General features: G+C 33.5%; 1 protein-coding gene across 9 annotated transcripts in view; it reads right to left on the bottom strand.

Moving 5' to 3' along the window:
* PCDH9 (protocadherin 9) overlaps positions 1–16,971 on the bottom strand; it is a 918,924-nt gene that overhangs the window by 894,052 nt on the left and 7,901 nt on the right. The window contains exon 3 of one of the 9 annotated variants that reach the window (XM_019712379.3): positions 1–15,359. The exons of the other annotated variants lie outside the window; for them this stretch is intronic. Within the exon in view, the coding sequence (XP_019567938.1) occupies positions 15,204–15,359 (156 nt within the window). The 3' untranslated portion in view covers positions 1–15,203. The remainder of the gene's footprint in view (positions 15,360–16,971) is intronic. 9 annotated transcript variants of the gene reach the window in all.

The raw sequence follows: 16,971 nt of genomic DNA, 5'->3' as shown, positions 1-16,971 counted from the left end.
TAAAAATTAAAAAAAAAAAAAAAAAAAAAAAAAAAAAGGAGAGCATCATTCCAGTCTAGTGGAGAAGAGAGATCTTTTTGTTATAATAGTTTGACCTCCCCTCTTCTAGGATCATTCCTATCTGATATGAGGAGTAGTTTTTAAAAAAGGACACTCGCAAAATTCTTGTTCTATTTTGAGATTAGCAGAATGTTTGAAATTCACTACTAAAATCTACTGTGTGGGAAGAGGACTCAGAGTCCTACTCCCTAAAAGACACAGATGCTATTACTGGTCTTACTATGTACTAGCAGGGAAGGTTCATAGTAAACTGGAAAGAACCACCCGTGCCCCAGGTATGTATGGTTGTATCATCATGTCATTTGCTCAGTGGTGACATTTATATACAAAACTAATTAAAAATAAAATATTAAATTAGACTTGTTATTTTTTTTTTCCTTTACACAAACTGTATATTTTTGGCACAACTAACTCTAGGTCATGTGTCATAATTTTATTTTTTAAATAAAAGTTCAATCATAGAGGCAGTATTGCATAGTAATGACAAGCAAGGCGTCTAGTATAAGACTGTTAGGGGTCAAGTTGTGGACTGCTCTCCACTTATACAAACTGTAACCTGAAGCAAAAAATTTAACTCAGCTGTAAAAGAGGGACATTGACAATAATACCTGCCTCACGAGGTCATTGTTGCTATTTAAAAAGTTAATATATGTAAAGAGCTGAGAAGGATGGCAGGGACATAGCACTCAAGTGTTGGCCATTCTTATTATCTGGTGTTGAAAACCTACTTTTGTAAGCATTGTAAACTAAGTTTCTGGAAATAAAGAAATAATGGTACCAAAGTGAATATTGTGATCTTCTTTCCCAGAGCCCAGATCTTCCATGTCTCCCATGAAATTGTTTGCTATTTAGCTGAAATTACTGTGGTTTATTTTGGCCAGTTATTTTAATATGTTTAAAAGCATGTTTATATTTTTTTAGTAATAAAGTAATGATGAATCATGTTAAAGTACTCAATAATTAGTTTCAATCTCCATTACATACTATTAATGAGTTTATTCTCTTTATTATTAGCTTTCCCCGTATATAGAGGCTACTATAACTCTCTTATGGTTATTGAATGTTGCTTTATCCCAATTCTTAATTAATTTCTTTCTTTCCCGGCAAAATATTAGAAGGCACAGGCTACGTAAATTCATTAATCTGCAAACATCCAATTCCAAATTATATGCCAGTGGACATCATCTTTTTGTAGTTTTACAATAGAGAACTGATTTGATTAATCATATAGCTGTGATTTGCTGTATTGTCCACAAAATGGCTCATCATGACAATGTTCCAGAAACTCACAGGATTTTAAGTCTTGGTCTGTCCAACTCTCACCTGGTCAGAGACTCCTTACATCTCATTCCACCAATTACTGCCCCAAATAGCTAAAGCACTTCTTATACAGAAATCACAGGGTTTTCATTTGACACTAATCTGTTTTTTGTTGTTGTTTTATTCCACTTTTAAATTCTGTAAATTTTGCTGTCACCTGAATTAGTAACATTAGTTTGGGGATTTATTATTTTTTTTGGAATAACCTCCAAATGACCTTACATCTATGCAATGAATATTTAGAAAACATATCATGTGCAGATAGCCATATGGTTAAGAAATGTACCTTTGTTGCACCACATTCAGGGTAATAGTATTAGACAATTTGCTTAACATGAAAAACAAATAGAAAGTATCTGGTGGCCAACGTGTGCCATTTCTGAAACTACACCTGTTCCATCTAGATTAGCATTCCAAACTCACAAAGTAACTCCTGAACTCATCTACCTACAGTGTAAAATACTCTTTTTGTAATACCTCCACCAACACCAATGATAGGAATGGGTTTTCGTCAAGTTTTTACAAGATGAAAGAACAGAACACAGTAAGCAGTACTAAATGCCAGCACATTTTGAAGTTCTGAAATCATTGAGATATTAGTGAGTAAGAATTCCTACACTACTGCACAGATGACAACCACCCTCTAAGAGGGCCCTGTTTCTTCCGAGTTCTGGAGAAAATGTGGTAGTTTCTGCTATGACAAAACATAGTCCTAATTTATATTCCTATAAGCAATTAGCATCTGTTCCACATTCAGGTGGTATATTTGGGGGCTACTTCAGTTTATTTGTAATTTAGTCCCTTTCATCCCAAACTTGATTTTCCTTCAGCAATAGATTGACAGTTCTGAGTATTTACATCATTTCTTCAAGTTTACTCAATTTTGTCTTTGAATGAAGGAGCTGCCAATAAAATCCGTGAGCATTAGATTGAATTAGCTTTTGTAAGACTTATCCTGTAAACAAATGAATCATCAATCAAAATTACTACTGTTTGACTTTTTTAAAACTATATGTACTCATTATCCCCGAATTATGTGGAATTCTCCAATAGTCACAAAAGTTGAAATGCTAAAAATGCCTTATGACAGAAAATAAAATTTAAACATAACTAGTATAATATTACTGATATAAAATATGGTAGCTACATATTATTTTAAGTTGATAGTTTTCCCATCAAAGTATAAATACCAGTAATCTGCTTGAGGTTTTATAATTCTTCCGTTTTGTGATTCCGATGTAGGAGAATAAAATTAATTTTCTAGTTCAGAAGGGAAAAATTAATCAGGCAGAGACCTCAAAGAAGATAAAGGCAATGCTCTCTTATCAACACTAATGCAAGAGCCTGATAACACAGATCATACAAACAGTGAAAATATTGCAAATTGTTCATTGTCAGGAGAGCCTGAACCGTATGATTTACTTTGTAATTGTTTTTCTTGAGCCAATGTTAACATTGATTGGTACTGTTTGAACATCTATCAACTGATGATAGAAAGAAGTAGGCCAAACGGAGTTGGGTGGTAAGAGGAGACCTGCCAAACACTGATATTTCCCTAAGTAATTCACAAAAGCTGTAGTTCTATTTTTAATAATAAAAATTAAAACAAAAAAAATGCCTGAATCCAATAATCTTTCAGATGAGAAAATTGCATTCTCAAGATGCTAAGTGAAATTTTAGCAAAGTATAAGTGGTTTGGAGTAGATATTATTGCTGCCAGAAATGAGAAAGCAAAGTGTATAAATGTTTTGAAAATGGGAAAATCTAAGTTTTTATTTTAATAACCCCTACTGGTTTATTTTCTTTGGTAAAGCAATGCATAGTCACTTATATCAATTCATATTGAGCAAGGAATTAAAACTATGTAAAAACACCAAGTTAACTATCACTGTGGGTAATGGTGAAACTGTCACATTTCTAATTTTATGTAGAAATTGGTTAATACAGACAGTGTATCCCTCATTTAATTTCCACAGAAACCTTTATTTGAATGTATCTGTTTTACTAAGCTTATATCCTGTTGCTTGGTTCTAAATTAGCTTTCCAAACTGCCCATGTTCATATTACTGAACAGTGGATTACATTTAATTACATGATTCGGTTATAGCAATATATTTATTATTTCCAAAAACAATTGTATATATTTTAATCAATATATTAAATTAAAAAGCGCTGTTATAAATTTTATTCCTGAGATCTACATATTTTGCCAGGTTTCAATTTTTTAGTGCATTCACATTATAGTAATTACTTGGGAGCTATTTGCTTAAGTAGCTGCAGAGAAGTTGGAAAGCTCTTTTTTGCACCAGCTTGATGGTTACCACTGATGCCTAACTACAAATAAAATAGTACATTCTCTGACAGTAACAATCTACCTTAAAAATAGATTTGCACAAAAATATTCAAGTAAGTCATTAAAAGCATTATTAAAAAAAAAAAAAAAAAAGATTTGTTTTGCTTGAATATTATGTTGAAATTTTGAAATGGCCTGCTCATATAAACATTCATCCATATGTAAATTATTAGAGTTTTAGAAATGATTAAGTTACAAACAACATAGTCTGTCTTGCCTGAAATGTAAAGCCCAATAATAACATTTTGTGCTGTGATGAAAGGAAACCAAACTTTTAGGATATGAAATTTTTTCAATTTAAGAAAAAATTATATATAATAAAGGTCAGCACCATCTGGAGGTAAAAGCCAATTAAGTCAAACATTTATTTTAACCAGAGTTTAACATCTATGTCCCATGTCTATGTAATGTCTTTTCAAAGGGTGAAGGCTGGACATTCTTTTGTAGAATATCATGACTCAAAATGCCCCTTTTAAGTGGATCCCTATATAAGTGGAACTGTCTTTTATGCTATTAGTCAACATTATCAATATGTGCCATGTTTTTAAAGCATTTTTTACTATAGAAAATATGCTGATCTCATATAGTTACAAATATCAAGTTTTACTTGCAACTATATTTTATTAACACCTTTGCCTGTAGAAGAAATGTGATTTTAAGGATGAAAAAGTACATTTCCCTCTAAATTAACCAAAGGATAAATTTAAACTTGGCATTCTTATAATTAGAGTAATAGATCTTAGAATTTTATTACCCTACTGAAAGATAAAGTCTCCAGCACTAGTTCAAAAAAGGAGATACTTTTAAAAATATATTTCAGGGAAATAATGACATCAATTTAAAACTGAGGGAATATATATATATATATATATATATATATATATATATATACACACACACATACATATATATATTTAGTAAGAGAATTCAAAAAAAATGTTATTTTGTTTAAAACTCACTGGAATCTTTCAGAGCAAAGACAACGTTTTATTCCTTTTTATTTTTTAATTCCTAGATCACAGCAGTTACTCAATAGATGTCTGTTGAATAGCAGAATTAATAAAAAATAAAAAGATTGATTTTCATATATATCAATAGATCATGTCACAGTTCTTTGGCAGCAGAAAAATTTCATACTTATATATCAGAAAATTTTAAAAAATAATACACATTTGAAACTACAGGATATAATTCTGGAATAAGCTTTATTCTATATTAAGGATAATATAAATATGGTTCAGAAGTCTACTGATAAGGCTGAATGGATATTGTCTAGTTGTCAGGATTCAGCCCAAATAACATAAGAGTTCAGAAGGAAGCAAAAGTCCTTTACATTGCTAAATGAGAAAATCGAGTGAATCTGTTTACAAAAGGAAAGATGTGAAAGGTGCAGTACAAGTAATATAATTCTCTTGATAAAATAAGTATTTGGTAATTGTCTGAACTAGAATTTACATAAACTTCATGGGATGTACAATTACCTCTCTCTTCTATGAGTTAGTAGAAGATATTGTTGATACGGACAACATACAATGGTGCCATCTGAATTTACATTTAGCTTATATATAGTACATGTCTATTTACTTGATGCCATGAAAATGCAAAACATTGCAAATAAAACAATGAAGCCAAACACTTAAAGTCTGATTCTTGCCATTTAAAATGTGTTCAACACTCTCATTTTGCCTGATTATCTCCACGTTTGCCCCAGTTGTGGGATTAAGTAGAATTTATTGAACATCTACTATATGCCATACTATAATATTTATGACTCCATGAAGTGTGATACCCAAGGTAAAACCCATATTCTGTCCTCACTCTGCTCAGTATGCCAATGCTGTCAGACGGATATCACATCTTATTATAAAATGAGCAGTTGTCTAAAGGAAATCATGCCACTTTGCCATGTGTTATCTGTTTAAGTTTTTCCAAGAACAAAGAATAAGTTTTCTTGCCATTGTCTGTTTTGTTTTAAAGTCCTTTCTTCTTACAGAGCAATTGAATATATATATGAAATCAAAACTGAACCAAAAGGTCAGTCTACAAACAATTGAAATGCATTGAAAGGGTAGCGAACATCAATCAGAAGTTAAAAATTTAATTTCTACAATCTAAGACACAATGAGACCAATTGAAATTTGACTATTTCTACTTCTTATTTTGTTGATAAAATTAACTGAATTAATGACAAATCCTCACTATATTCTTTTCCAAATCCAAATCATTCGCTTTATCTTAATGTTTTCAGCTATTCCAACATTAGGCAATGATTTTGGCCCCAGGATATTAAGAAAACGTATTTCAGATATTATCATAACATATTATATATTATTTGTTGGGTCTCATTTCTGTTATGTCACCCACATACTCAAACATTAAAAACTTGCATATTCAGATATTAAACATTTATTTATAAATGCATATATATTATTTTAAAATAACAAAAATAGTTGAGTAAAAAATTTTGGTCATTATGTTTCTGGCATAAATTTGGTGAATCCCAGAAAAATGATCCAAATGCTCCAAGGCATTTTAACTAGTTTCATTACACCATGGATGCCATTACTTCAGTATAGATGCTTTCTAGTTTATTAAATAATTGGAAGCAAAAACCAGCAGGTTTAAAATGGCCCCAGCTGTGTTAAGTACAACTCATGAAACAGATTCACTCTCTTATATGTTGCTTTGTAATAGGAGTGATGATAAGGTGAAAATCCCCACACAGGTGGAGTCCCTATGGGTAATCAATAGGGAAATAAATTAATAACAAATACTGAAAGAAGCAAAATAATCTTAAAACACAAAATGCAAATTAATATAGTGAAATACTCAAAATGAAAGATGAAACAACTATACAACTGTGAAACAACATGGATTAATATCAAAAGAAAATCTAATATCCTATCTGTTGTACACTGATGCTGTTACAAAGCTCAACATTTCAGAAATCCTAAATAACCAAAAAGCAGTGTTTTATACCAAAAGCAAATAAATAGATATAACTTGCATATTAAAAACATATAATGAAACTCAGATTCCAGAAAACCACCAAAAACAAAACCAAGAACATGTATTAAGTCAAATAGGGTGTCTCTGTCAGTGGTAACTTGGTATCCAAGGACAAAAGGGGTAGAAAAACAGGTAGTTTTTGTTTTTGTTTTCTTTCTTTAGTATCTACCTACCATGGGCCAGACATTCACATGTACCCACATACCTGCTCCTTAATATCATAAAAAGCTTACAGATTAGGCATGATTACATCCATTTTATAGACTTAGGAAAGCAAGGACAGTGCATTTAAATGACGTACCCAATGTCACATAGTTTTTAAGTTACAGTTCATTAAGTCATTCTTTTTACTTCAAAAATCAAATTACTTTTTATAGTCTCATTTTTTTTAATCTGGAAAAGGAAGTAAGTAGGCCAAATAATCTCAAAGGTCTATTTGAGTCTTGAGAAACCATTACTATGAGTTCTATTAGATACCAAATTTATCTTTCTAAAATTAATATAGTAGCTAGACACTGCTTTAGTCACTATTCAATTAGTATTATGTTTCTTTTTATAGAATTCATACATGATACTGGGTGTTGTCTGGATGGCTCAAAAGTCTATCCAGGGAAATTTTTAATGTGATAACTTTTTTCCCCTCCAAACTTGTTTCTATTAAACAAATACCAAGATTAGATTGGCGAGCATGGGGACTTCTCAGCCACACACACACACACACACACACACACTCACACACACACACAATTCTTAAACCCAATTAGAACTTTTGTTACCAGGCCCCAGCTGTTATAGAGAAAAACAGGGACAGTGGCTGAAGCCAGACCTTCAGAACTCTCCTCAAATACAGAGGGTGCCAAAAAAATGTATGCGTATTTTCAGAAAGGAAGAAACTATTAAACTTGTAATACTCAATATATACCAATAACAAAAGATGAATACAAGTCACTTTTGACTTCTGCAATTACAAGAGGTGCTCAAAGTGGTTACTGTATGTGGGCAGACACTTCCCATGACAGCGAACTACTGCTTGAGCAACGTTAACCAAAGTGTCCACTTGTATACATTTTTTGGCACCCCCGGTATATACTTTACTCATTTTGGCCTCTGTCACAGCAATACATCCAGATGAGCTTTAGTGTGTCATATGCTCACTACACTTTCATGTAGTCTTATTCTCCAGAGTTAGTTTCCTGGGAGGTAACTCATGAAGAACAATATTGGGTGCCCTGAGTTGCCTTGTCATGTGGACTTTTAATAAATGGGTTACAGTCCTTTTCAACACAAATAATGTCCTTAACGAAGAAGATGCTTCAATCTTGTTACTGGCCTAGGAAGTGTTTTACAGGTAAAAGTAGACCACATAAGGGTAAGAAATACCAGTCTAGAGGTATGGTTGTAGACTGAAAATAAAAGCTGCACTACTATTAACTGTAGGTTTAGTTAATCATTATGTTTAGACATAATCATTCAATAATCTAAGTATTCAAAGGTTTAACCAAAGTATCGGTAGATGACTGGATTAAGAAACTGTGATACATTTATGCAATGGAGTATTAGGCAGCCATAAAGAAGCACAAAATCTTACCATTTGCAATGATATGGATGGACCTAGAGAACACTATGTTAGGTGAAATAAGTCAGATGGAGAAAGACAAATACCATATGATCGCACTTATATGTGATATCTGAAGAATAGAATAAATGAATGAACTAATCAGAAACAGTCTCAGAGACACAGAGGAAAAACTGAGGGTTGCTAGATGGGAGCAGGGGTGGGAACAGGGGGAAGGTGAGGGGATTAGAAAGCACATTTGGTAGCCACAAGATCACCACGGGGTTATGAAAGTCAATTTTGGGGAATGTAATCAATAATGTTGAAAAAATTCTGTAGGGTATCTGATGGACATTTGTGTCGTTAGGGGACGGCCTCAGGAAAGATGTAGATGTCTGATCACTGCACTGTACACCTGAAACTGAAGCTGAGCAATAATGAATGTCAACTACAATTATATATATATATATATATACACACACACACACACACACATATATGGTTACAAGAAGGAGAGTACAGCATTAGGAATAGAGACAGTGGAAATGTAATGGCTGTGTGCGATGTCAGAGGGATAGTGGATGGGGGAGGGGGGTTATTACTTTGTGAGGGGTATAAATGATAAATGTCTATCTATTACAGTGTTTTGTACACACGAAATTAATTTTTAAAAGTTTTTTTAAAATATTTGGATGAGGAGGCTTGGAAGAAAAGGAATCCGATCCTGTTTATTTAGTCCCCCTTTCCCTTCCCATTATATCCTAATATGAAGAAAGATGTTAGAATGCGCAGACATAGTTCTAAGAAATGAGGGAGAAAATGGAAACCACATATATATATGAGTAAGTGATAAAAGAGTGTATTTATGCATATTAGAATCAGCAGTTTTCTAATTCTCTTCTACTCTCTCACTGATCTAAATACAGAAATGATTAGTCAAGACAGTGATAAATGACACAAAGGTCTTAATTATACTGCACTGTGCAAAAAAAATTAAAATGGCAAAATGCAGAATCTGAGAATTACTATACTTGTTCATTTATGGGACTAGGTGAGGTTAGGTGGGTCTTCACTGGACCTCCAGAAATGTGCATGGTGGGGTGCCACAGAGATCATAATTTCTTAGATTGGCAGCATGGGGACTTTTCAACCACACATACACACACAAACACTTCTTAAACCCAATTAGAACTTTTGGTATCTAGGCTCCAGTTGCTATAGAGAAAAACAGGGACAGTGGCTAAAGCCAGACCTTCAGAACTTTCCCCATATACAGAGGGTGCCAAAAAAATGTATACACATTTTAAGCAAGGAAGAAACTATTAAACTTGTAATACTCAATATATACCAATAACAAAAGATGAATACAAGTCACTTTTGACTTCTGCAATTACAAGAGGTGCTCAAAGTGGTTACCGTCAGTGGGCAGACACTTCCCATGACAGCGAACTACTGCTTGAGCAACGTTAACCAAAGTGTCCACTTGTATACATTTTTTGGCACTCCCGGTGTATCCTTTACTCATTTTGGCCTCTGTCACAGCAATACATCCAGATGAGCTTTAGTGTGTCATATGCTCACTACACTTTCATGTAGTCTTATTCTCCAGAGTTAGTTTCCTGGGAGGTAACTCATGAAGAACAATATTGGGTGCCCTGAGTTGCCTTGTCCTGTGGGCTTTTAATAAATGGGTTGCAGTCCTTTTCAACACAAATAATGTCCCTAATGAATAAGATGCTTCAAACTTGTATCTGGCCTAGGAAATGTTTTACAGGTAAAATAGACCACATATGGGTAAGAAATACCAATCTAGAGGTACGGTTGTAGACTGAAAATAAAAGCTGCAGGTTTTTCAATTTCTACGTAAGTTGAGTAAGAATGGTAATATCTTTTTTGTATTGTTGCTATAAAGATTAAATGAATGGAAATATTATACATATATAAAGCATGATTCCAATATCAGCTGAGCTCTCAGGTTAGGTCAGCATTTATTGAATGCCTACCAAGTTCACTCTTCTATGCACTGCTATAAGTTTAGTCTTGGACGTACAAAGGTAAGTAAGACATAGTCTCTTACTTTGAGGAACTTTCTTACATGCTCCTAAATTATTAAGCTTTATGACATACCAGGATTTGAGTTGACTGAGTTGTCATTTGAGACAAAAAGATCATGAGGAACCAGGCCCTGTTTTGAAGAATTGAATATACTCCTGGGGTTGACACTGCAAGGGCTGGGGAGGACACACAGCTCTGCCAATGCCACATGGCCCTGCAAGAATAGTTTAAACCCTGAGGAGCATTACTCCCAGTATCATCCAGAAGTCAACAACCTTTAGCTAAAGCAGAATTTAATTTTCTAAAACAGAGACTTTAGGTGTTAAAATGATTTTGCTTAACTATTACCAATTTGAAAAAAAAAAATCAATCTTTATTCAAAACATTTTGTTGTCACTATTTGGCAGAAGATTTTGCTGTCAAGACCAAGAATAAAAATAATAAGTTCATGTCAAACAAAAATATCCTTAAGATTGTGCCTGTTTTTACTATGGTTTAATGTAATTTTGATACTCATTTCCATTTGCAGCAAAAAAAGAGAACGTATTTTCATAAAAATTCTAACATCTTTTTTTTTTATGTTGTAAATTTGAATGGATTGGGAATACATTGAAACATTAATCTATATAGCTAAATTTAACATGATTTCTTAACTTTAAAAATGGTATCAGTAAGAAAAAACAGATTTTAAAAATTGCCAAGAAAAAAATATAAATAGAGATTTGCTATTCCTAGGAGGACCACATTTGAGCGTTTTATTTGTCACTTTATGGATATTCTTGGGCAAAAGATTTTTTTTTTTGCTATTTTTTTTGGAAGATACACAGAAATAATTTTGTATAATTTAAAAATCTATCAAGAAACAAGAAAGCAGCTATATATTAAATAACAAATGAATAGTCTACCTAGTGAATGACAAGAAAGGGAGCAAAGAAAATTTGCCAACCCAGGTGTTTTCATAGTTGACAAACAGAGGGAAGGCTATTCTAGACTTCCAATGTAAAAATTGGTTCAATGCCATGAACATATGACACAGGAGAGCATCAACTCACAACTCAAAACTCACTCCATTTTGTCTCCATTTGTCACTTGCACCTTCTACAATAAGTTCCCTGCAGAATCCTCTGTAGCTGTGTATTTGAAAGTCCTCAGCATGCAGCTGCTATCACACAGAGGCACAGATTGGTTGTATCCTCCGAATCCAAAAAAGCACCAGTGTGTTTTTTTTTTTTCCTCAAGAAAAGATCTACTATGGAACTACTGTCAGCAAAAGACATTTTCTTCCTATAAAACACACGGCTTCATTTTCTATATCCTTCTGTGTTTCCATTCTTTTCCTCATTGAGGTTTGTTTAATGAGAAAAAAAACCTCAATTTGCTGTGAATTGCGGTTGCTGTTGTCTTGCACAAAAACTGTTTTGTTTTCAAAATCAATCATCTATGATGATGCTCAGCAAGTCCCCTCTACCCACTGTGGACTGCAAAGGGATTACATACTTTTTTCTTTCTTCTAAAAAAATACAAAATTTGAAAAACCATTTAAAAAATACGCATGGCTGTTTCCACTGATTCATGTCTAACAGGGCCAAAGACGTTAAGCATTTAAGAACAGTGAGGCATTTGACTGAACACTGTCATGAAGGTAAATACTCTGCAAACCACGTACTCCCATGTGTCTGGAATGAAATGCGGTGCTACAAATACACACTACAAACAGGGCAGAAATGAATTCTGAAAGTACAGTTTGAGAAATGATTCAAGACAATTCCTAGGAGGATCAAAGCACTCACTGAGTGGCCAGCCCTCCTCATTCTGATGATGCTATAGTTTTACAAATACCTAAGATTTTAATCTGATCTACATTTAGAGGAGAATCTGCACACACAAGTGTGAGTTTCTTCTCGGGAGAGGAGAAGACCAGATAGTGGGCACTGGAAGTACCACAGGTATGTGTGAGAGAGCCTGCATTGTCTACCTTAAATGGTTAGAATCATCACCGGAAAATCTGTTCATTCTACGGTATGTATTTGAAATTTTTCTTCTTTCAGATGCATCCTGTATTTCTGTGTTTGGAGAAAATAGGCAAGACTAATTCCCTAGGTTATAAATCACTCTAATGTGGGAAATGTGTTAGCTAGTTGTATTACAAAGCTTTTACTTCATATTTAATAGGCACCTGCAATACTAGCATTATACAAAGCTCTCTACTTTGCAAATCTTTAAAACCCCACTTAATTTTCAGCACTGATTTCCTGGAATCTAAGAGCTTATGAAGGGTTCACTGTGTTCATACAGATCTATGCAAAATGTGCCAGAACTTCCTTGTCTGGGATGGCATTCATTTAGAGGTGAATCCTACATTTCTATCACAGGGCATGCTTATTTCCCACTAAAATAAATATTCTTAGAATGAAAGCCGAAGATTAGGAGGAAAAGAAAAAAAGGAGGCAGAGGCAAAGTAACTAGCACTGGGAGAGAGATATGCAAATATCAGCTCAATGACAATTCTTCATACCATTTACAATTGAAGCTTAAAGACCCAAATACTCTGCAATCCATTAGTTTCTCAATATCCTGGAAGGGATTAGAGTATTTCTTAATCAAGTGCTAACAGACTGAAAAAGGCCACAAACTGGATATTAACAAAGCAGTGTAATATGAAAATGTAGAGATGGTCAGATAGAAAGACAAACTGGAAGAATGTTAAAACACAAGCAATTATACAAACATGGTAAAATTGGGCATATTTCTGTTCTTTCCTGCCGCCAAATAATTAAATATCTGTATCAATTCATGAGTGGTGAAGCTGTAGTACAGTCCTTTCGATAAAAGAGAATATATTTTCTGAAGGAATTCCAGATCAATGTAAAATGATTAGAAAGAATCAAATATGCCTCAGACATCTTGCCTGTGCTTATATCTACACCACTCCCACCTGTACATACAGGTGTTCTCAAGTCCATCAGTTTAAACATGATATGTGCTTATGACACTGCAATCAATCAAAGTGTTAAAGGATGGGGGAAAATATGTTCACATGTCATTTAAATAATGAATAAATATATTAAAACAGATCCCTAATGAGTAACTTTGAGTTTTGAATGTCATAATGTTATACATTATGGCTCAGAAAATTCTACGGATTTTGCCACTGTCCTTGTCTGTAGGAGACAAACTAGATATAGGACAAAAACATGAGTGAGCGAGATTAAATATGGGTTGTTTTCCTAGTTTCTTCCTGCCATCGCTCAGTACTGTTAAGGAAGTGTGGTTGTTTAACTTAGTTAGGAATTTCACATTTTAATGACTCTTAGCTTAGGGAAAAAAAGGATATAAATCAAAACCAAAATGTCAGTCATGGTAATATATCTTTCCTGTTCTATGTTTCTCATGACTGACAGCCCAACAGGTTTGTATCAAACAAATGAAATGTTTGACAGATTTAACAGCTTTCTGAAACAACTGATGAAATCTTAAACACCAATTGTATATCTCCTTATCTACACGAGAAATTACATTTCTATCTTGGGATTGCCTTCTGTGATCTGATGCGGATTTGGGGCATGCTAGCTGTTAAAAAGGCCATAGTACATTAGCAGCATTACTTATTAAGTGACTGACTCATATGCTTCCCAAATTCTAATTCCTGGCCTCAGATTAGAGTCATATTCAAACAAATCTGACATACATGTTAGGACCAAGATATGGAACAACTTCTGGAAAATGTATTAAAACCAGTGGTCAAGGAAACCAAAATTCAAAAATCCACATTAAATAATTATTACTTAGTTTCCAACTATGTTAAATATATTAGCTATTAACTGACTTGTTAATATTAGAAAAAGACTAATTTATAGTTTTAATAAAGGATCGCCTTCTAGGAAACACCAGACTGAATTCAGAGAAAGCTTACTTCAAGGATTTTAAATAAAAGTGGTAAACAATTAATCAGATTCACAGTTTTGTTTTTGTCTTTTTTAACTATTGGCAAGCTAAGAATTTCACTCTGGCAATCTGAGAAAATACTGAAAAAGTATGATACAGTTGACATGGCGCCAAATGCTGTAAAAACCCAGTCTAGTACTGTTGACCATCACAACCACTGTAGTTTTATGCATCCTCCCACCCCCCAAACCAAAAAAAAATAAAAATTGAGAAGTCAAAAAATCTAAATAATAAAATAAAAATAATTGTGGACACAGAGCTTTTGAGAAAATATGATGAAAAGGTATCGCTTCCATAACTCAGCACTATCACGTAAAATAATGGACTATGAAAATAGCATGTCATTTCTAATGTTTTGGATGTACTCTATAGACATTCAGTATGAAAATAAAACTGCAAGAGTCAAAATAATTTACAATTGGTTATAAAAAATCTGATTTTAGGTTTTAGGTCTTGCATTCCATCTAAATTCTCTCTATTTTACTATTTCATATATTTTCATTTATTTTGTGCTATTATAACAAGCTAAATTATAGCTTGAAATGTTTAACTAATAAGACTAGGTATATACCATAAGACTATAACATATTATTTCAAGTACAATATTTACAAGGTAATTATAATGATGCCAAAGCCTGTTATGTGACACCAGAAGGACAACTCATTTGAAACTCCAGGAACATCAGTTTACAGTATGTCTATCTATAGAATTAATTGCAACAAAATTTAGAAAACAATATAATAGAATATTTTAACCACAGAAATTATTTTTTCTATGTTAACAAATGTTCCGGAATCTATAGACATGTCTATGCTTAATACACTGGCAACTTACTACTTTTACTTTCCTAAAGGTTATTAGCACTAAATTATAAAATGTACCTTAAATTTTGTAGACTAGGTGTATCATGCTGAAAACATATCAAATATTTGTCTCACAAACTGAAGAGGAAAGGTAGACAGTGTGAACGGATGGTCCATCCTCATTTCAAATGCCGGAATCATTATCCAAAGGGTCTGGGTATCTTCTACCTCATAAACTGATTTCATGATCATCGAGCACTTAGCCAAAAGGGAGGAGTAAAAATAAAAATTACAACTGGTAACATTTTAAATATAATTTACATTTCGGGGAGCAGTTTTTCTCCACATGCCACTATGTTTAACTGTCACAATATACTGAGAAATTCAGTGGTTTAAAATATCATGAAGGTTTTTGTGAGCCTCACATTGGTTAACATTTTCCTCCTTTACTTTCAACTACATTTTTCTTTCTCACAGTTCTAAATAGCAATTCTATGACTGTCTTGCACATTTTGCACGACAAACAGCATTTCTGTAGTGGTTGTAGTGGGATTACTCAAAAATGAAAAGTAATCATAAATGTAATACAGTATCTCTAAGTGAATGGAAATAGAAGCAATTCCCTTTATGCTGTAAAAGTACATGTATACACTTGAGTACAGCATAAATACACATTTTCAATGCATAATTTGTTCGATATATACACAAATGTATATATGAGCAAATACTCTAGATTGTGAAAAGTTAAAGATGTTAAGCTCTAAAATGAGCATTTCACTTAGAAAATCAAATATGAATGTTTACCCAGACCGAAAAAGTCTAGTGAACTATCACAGATTGTTTTATGACTGGAAGAAGTTGTCAAATGTAAATAGGTCACTTTTTTCTTTCTTTAACATTTTCATTTATACATCTGCAAAAAGCAAACTGGGGCCAAGAAAATTAATTCCCAAAAGCTGTCAACTGGGTTGGGAAACAGCAATAAACAGCTTACTGTAAAGCCTCCAGCTACAATAAATGGCTGTCAATAACTGAGCTAAGAGTCGGACTGTGGAAAAACAGGTCCTCTGGAAACGATAATCTGAAAGGGAAAGGAGCTGACATTACTTGTTCCAATATGCTGAGGCAGTGGTTCTCAAAGTGTGTTCCTTGAACTAACAGTAGCAACATCACCGAGGGTCTTGACAGCAGTATAAATTTCCAGGCTGGACCCAAGTGGTACTGAATCAGAACCCCTGGGAGTGGGGCCCAACAACCCCATGTAAGAAACCCTCCAGGGGATTCTGAGAAACCCTAAAATTTGAGAACTTAATATCATATTTTAAAAATCACATCCATTAAGATTATCCTTTCCTTTTAGAGAAAATACACCAATGAGCTTGATGATTTAAAACCCTACTAGTATTGCTTATGTCATCCTCTTAACCCTGTAACAATGAACGTTGCTTAGTTATGAATAAATATCAAGCCATGGTCTTGCTTTCCAAAAAGACAATTTCACTCAGTCTGTGAATGCTAAGGGTACTTCCAAAAGAAAAATAATTTGTGGACAATTCGGTAACAGATTTGTTACACTCAAGACAAATGGAAGCTCAACAAAACAGTGGTTGAGGAAGATATTTTACAGTTGTTTCACAGGTCCTTTTCAGGGTCACACAAGGGAAAACAGCAGGGTGAAAAAGTCAGACAAAATAAGAATCAGTGTACTACAGGCAAACTTAGGGTGTGAAAGTCAGACATTATGTTTTCACTGTACAGATAATAGAAATTAATGACATTTAAATTTGGTAACGTTTACTCAAGAATCTTGCATTTTATCCACACATCAACTAGCACCATAAAGTGAAAAGGTGTCCCTGTAAACATGCCC

Source organism: Rhinolophus sinicus, chromosome 16 (assembly GCF_057876585.1).
Source record: "Rhinolophus sinicus isolate RSI-liver-muscle chromosome 16, RSI-T2T, whole genome shotgun sequence".
NCBI classification, from domain to species: Eukaryota; Metazoa; Chordata; class Mammalia; order Chiroptera; family Rhinolophidae; genus Rhinolophus; species Rhinolophus sinicus.
This window is presented reverse-complemented; position numbering and strand designations above follow the sequence as displayed.